This window comes from Belonocnema kinseyi, chromosome 1 (genome assembly GCF_010883055.1).
Source record: "Belonocnema kinseyi isolate 2016_QV_RU_SX_M_011 chromosome 1, B_treatae_v1, whole genome shotgun sequence".
Taxonomy (NCBI): domain Eukaryota; kingdom Metazoa; phylum Arthropoda; class Insecta; order Hymenoptera; family Cynipidae; genus Belonocnema; species Belonocnema kinseyi.
The window spans coordinates 90,621,917-90,627,295 of record NC_046657.1 but is presented as its reverse complement, the minus strand read 5'-3'; the positions used below and the strand labels follow the sequence as shown (position 1 = coordinate 90,627,295).

The window sequence follows — 5,379 nt, the reverse complement described above, 5'->3', positions numbered from 1 at the left end:
ATTCTATTATTCGTGAAAAAATTTTAAAATTCGGTCTGGGAAATTCCGATCCCGAATTCTTGTCATCTGATGAATCATCTCCATCAGAGCCAGAGTAATCTGTATTAGGTATGATGATACGTTCATCATTTTTATCGGAATCCCATTCCGATTCGGAGTTTGTTGCAATTTTTGAGGCTTTACGCTTTGGCATTTTTTTTTTGCTGGGTGTACTCGAAAATTCCCAGGATGACAATGCAGTGAAGGTGTGGTTTGATGTCAGAGTGCAATAAAGGTTACGAAATCGTAGGAAATTTTTTATTGAAAAACTATGCGCTTTTCGGAAAATTTGTCAAGAATAAAAAGTTCTTGTAATAAGCCGAGGAATACTCCTGAATTTTTCCGGAGCGTTTTGAGCAAAATTTTGAATTTTGCAAAAATTGTTCATATGCAAAATCCAAAATTTTGCTCAAAACGCTTCGAAAAAATTCAGGCGTATTCCTTGGCTGATTACAAGAACTTTTTATTCTTGATGATTTTTCCGAAAAGCGCATCATTTATTGTAAAAAAATTCATGAATGTTTTCACAAAAATTTTGCCATTAAGACGCCATTTTGAAAATACTAAAACGAAAAATCGATCTTTGAACCATGGATTCTCAAAGTTTAGACATTTAATCCACCGGTTAGTAAGATTCCAGGTTAATTACAGACTCGAAAAGCTTTGGAAAATTGTTCACAAAAAAAAAATAGGCACGAAAAATCACGTTTTTTTTGGTTAAACTGCATTTTGGGATAATAAATAAATTTTTTGAGGAATTTCATTGGCACCGTCGGAAAGAGGAGATCTTAAGCAATAAAAATATATGTGTCTCAATTTTTTCTAGTGTCGAATAGTCTTAGTTATTGGCCGTTGAAAAGCAATGTACCGGTAGTGGCGTTTTGGCAGTTTAAGGGTTAATAGGGTAAATAGGGGTATTGCCGACAATCTTCTAGTAAACGGCACTGTGCAATGAAAATGCTTTTATTAGAGTTTCATAGATATAAAATAGATACTTGTAAATGGATAAATATTCTATTATCCATGTAGTTTGTATTTCAATATTTATTCAGTACAAAATTAATGAATTTATATTAATTAAATAACATTTTGTTGTCACCTTCAGAAGGACATGTTGACACTATAAAATTAGCCATGTCGTTAATTTGAAAGTCCTCTGAAAGTTAGAAGAAAAGGTATTTCTTATTTTGTAGTACTTTCAGAGGCTAGATGATTATGTTTTGCAATATAATGAAATAAATATTAGTCTCAAATTTGTGTGAATTGGATATATTTGAAATATTCTTATCATACCTTCAAAATCAGTGAACGACATACGTATCTCTCAGTGAACGATTACCAACAGAAGAAAGTTTTGAGGAAATAATACGCATTTTTTTATTGATGTCCGTGTTGCTATGATATTTATTTGCTTCTCTTATTTCTATGGCATCGCCTTTCAAGATTCTTTAATGTTCGATATCCTTTTAATTGATTTTGGATTTCCGAACCTTAAAAATCAATCAACGACACCCCAGAACGAATTTGACAAATTCGTGAAGTGATGAAATAAACATAACCACACAATATCGAAGGTACTCCTTTTCGCCAAAAACTTCGTCTTTTCGTTTAAAAACACCCATAATTATACAAAATGAGGTTCTTTATTGTCTAAAGCAACTAAATTGCAAAATATTTCTTGCAAATAACTTTCTAATTTCTTTTAAATTCAAAATCAATACCGGTGTCGTTCACTGAATGTATGGTGTCGTTCACTGAATTTGAATACATTATTTTAAAATAAATGTAAAAATAGTTTGGCAAGGAATAATAATACTACTGGATACTGTCTGAAAAAGGAAAAAATCTGCCCATTCAGACGAATTTATCTTCGTCACCAAACAATAAGAATATAAATTATTTTCCTTTTACTAAAAAAAATTTTTTAAGGTGTCGATAATAACCATGTTTATTTACCCTATCTAGTTGAAAACAGTAGTTTTTGTATGTCTAATTACACATATGCCCAAACATTATATTTTCTTTTCAAAAGTTATATAAACTGTAAAAATATTTCTACGATTTAAATACCTTTATCTTAGGAAAAAAAGGATGATAGAAAATACACCAATGATTTAAAACGTTTCTACTGTCAATGTTGACGATAAAATACTCTGCCCCTGCAAAGAGTACGCAAAGTGTCAGATTCATCTATCTGGTACCACAGATAATCAGCATGTTAAGTAAGACCACGTGAAATATTTTAATTTTCAAGAAAATAGTCGAGTTTTCAACTCAAAAGATCAATTTAGTACAAAAAATCAAAGTTACATTTTTAGTTTAAATAATTCATATTCATTTAAGAAAAAATAAATTATCAATAAAATAGTTCTTGCGCCAAAGCGCGAATAACATCAAGGAACAGATGCGTGGAGTAATCTCTTGAAATTTCTCTCAGTGAAGTGACGACTCTTCAGTAAAAAATGAATTCTCAACTCAAAAATTTTCAAATAAAAAAGAGGAATTTTCAAGAAAAGACTTGAGTTCCCAGACAAAAAAGATTTTTCAGCCGATAAAGAAAAACAATTTCCAAAACCTGGAGTTTCAAGAAAGACGAATTTTTAACAAAGAAGTTGAATTTACAACCCGAAAATATGCATATTCTACCAGAAGAATTAAATTTTCTACCTAAAAAAGATGAGTTTACAACAAAATAAGTCAATTTAAAACTGAAAAAGAACATTTTTCTAGCAAAAATGGAAGTTACATTTTCATTTAAAAAATTTATTTAAAAAAACGAATTTTCAACAAAATACTTAAATTTTAACAAAAAAATAATTTGTAACAAAATAGTTGAAGTTTCAACATAAAATATGAATTTTGTTCCCAAAAAATATAAATTTTCAAGAAAATAGACCATTTTTCAACGAAATAGTTAAATTTTCAACCAAGAAGATTAAATGTCTATAAAAAAGATAAATTTTTGACAAAAAATGGAATAGTTAAATTTTTAGCTAAAAAAAAATAATTTTCGACTAAAGACATAAGTTCTCAACCATGAAGATTGAATTAGTCACCAATAAGATTAATATTCTACCACAAAAGATAAAGTTTAAACAAAATACAGAAAATTGCAACCAAATAATTGAATTTTCAACCGAATAAGATAAACGTTCAACCAAACATGGAATGGTTAGATTGTTAGTTAGAAAATTAATTTACAAAAACAAAAATGTCAACAAAATAGTTAAATTCTGAAAAAAAACTTTAAAATAAAATGATGAATTATTAACCAAAAAAATTCATTTCTGACAAAATGGTAGGAGAAAAGTCCTGGGACAAACAGAACAATTCAAGCAAGAATTGAATTGAATACTCTTGTCAATTCTAGATTTGTCAGTTTGTCTTTCTAAGAGGTATTCATTTTGAATAATATGGAAAACCTCTAAAGGTTTGTAGTAAGTTTTGGTTTTCAAAAATATTATTTAAATGTAATAAATACAATGAAAATATAGAAAAATGGTTATTTTTTATTGTTTGTAACAGTACTAATTTGACGTTTATTTACAAAAAGTTACTTGTACTCATGCCAAATTTAAATTGAAATACTGCTGTATGCGACTGTCATGATTGAATAAAATAATACATTATAGATCTTAAATTTTTCTCAGCTTCATAATGTACATAAGTATTCCATTTTTTTTACTTTTGAACTTTAAAAATAAAATTGTGATATAAGAATAAAAGGATTTAATACGTTTATGTGAAAAAATTGTCCAGAGTACGTTGAAAATGGAATCTTATAGAAAATTCAAATCAAATTCTAATAGTCGGACTTAATTGATGAATAGTTCATCTAGAAATACGTTGCAAATTTATTTTTTGTTTTTCAGACGTTAAAAAAATATTAGAAGTACGTTGTCGGATTATTACATACTAGACTAGTCATTTTTGTTAAGGAATATAATCTTCCAATTTTGAAGAACTTTATGTAAATGAAAAAATTGTGTCAACCATATTAAATTTACTGGAATTTTCTTGCTACAATAAAGAAATTTCTGTAAATCACATACAACGTTCTTAAATCATATAAGATTTCCCGTAAAATACATAAATAATGTTGAAAAATAAAGCGCTTTGGATCCAAGACCCAACTGTCTTGAATAAAATCTGTATTAGGAGTTAAAAATTGGCTAATGTCAATGTATTTGGCGTCCAACTTTTTCTTAAATGCTCGGGGGTTAGAATACAAATTTTTTTTACAAAAAACCTATTAGAATTAGCTAAATTTTCACTCTGAATGTAGTTCTGACTCAAAACGGGAATAGGCTTTACAATATATTATTCTCGCACTTTCTAACTTAAACGTGACGTTAATACTTTTCTCGAAAATTCCTTGAGAACTTCCTAAAAGTTCCAACGCATATGTATATAGGCTACTTTCTTTACATACAGTAGATTTGAAGAAAAACGTTTATCTGCGTTGGATGTAAATATTGCATAATGCAAATTATAACCTCAAATTCGGTTTGGTAATAACAATGTGATTAATGTGGAAAATTATGTGTTCGCATACTCAAAACTTGCATTTAATGGAATTTCTACTTCCTAATTGTCATAAATAATTCAAAATTGACTAGTTTTTATCGTATCTGACCACAAAAACGTTCTGCTAAACAAAGTCGAACCTCCAACCAAACAAGAGAATCAAATAAATAAAAAACAATAACAATATACAGAATAATTATTTCAATTTACATGAATAATATTTAAAGGCACTGGACTTTAATCACAATCACGAACTTTTAACAGAAAAAACGTTTAAAAAACTCTAAGTCAAACATAACCTACCTGATCAAGAAGCATCTGCACAATTTCCTTGTTTCCTTTGTAACATGCATGTTGGAGCAAGCTCATACCGTTTTCGTCAACGAAATCTAACTTCATTTTAGTCGCTGCCAACAGTGTTTTAAGCTCTTCTACTTCATTTTTCGTTATTTTTTCATAAATTGCCTTCTGCTCATCACTCAATCCTTCCGTAGCAGGCGCCATTTTTTCCTTCAATTAAACAGTGCCGTACCGAAATACGGGAAGAGTGCTACGGTAATCAGGTATCAGGGGCGTCAATTCTTTGCGTCGCTCTATGTTGGGATACACAGGGGTGGTCCAGAGCAGAAATCGATTTTTGAGGACAAATCGTCATTTTTTACATAAAACCAATATCTTCTCATTAAGATGTCAATGTAAAAATTGTTTTTACCCCGGATGAAGGGGAGAAAATCTCCTTAAATCGTGGAAAACATCCCCAAAAAATGGTTTTTGACGATTATTTTGGAAAGGGTTTTGAAGACAACTTGTACG

General features: G+C 29.3%; 1 protein-coding gene across 1 annotated transcript in view; it reads right to left on the bottom strand.

Annotated features, from left to right (window-relative positions):
* LOC117182673 (ankyrin repeat and MYND domain-containing protein 2) overlaps window positions 1-5,071 on the bottom strand; it is a 13,482-nt gene extending 8,411 nt beyond the window's left edge. The window contains exon 1 of the mRNA XM_033375780.1: window positions 4,870-5,071. Coding sequence (XP_033231671.1) covers window positions 4,870-5,070 — 201 coding nt within the window. The 5' untranslated portion in view covers window position 5,071. The remainder of the gene's footprint in view (window positions 1-4,869) is intronic.
* Between the last annotated feature and the right edge of the window lie 308 nt (window positions 5,072-5,379).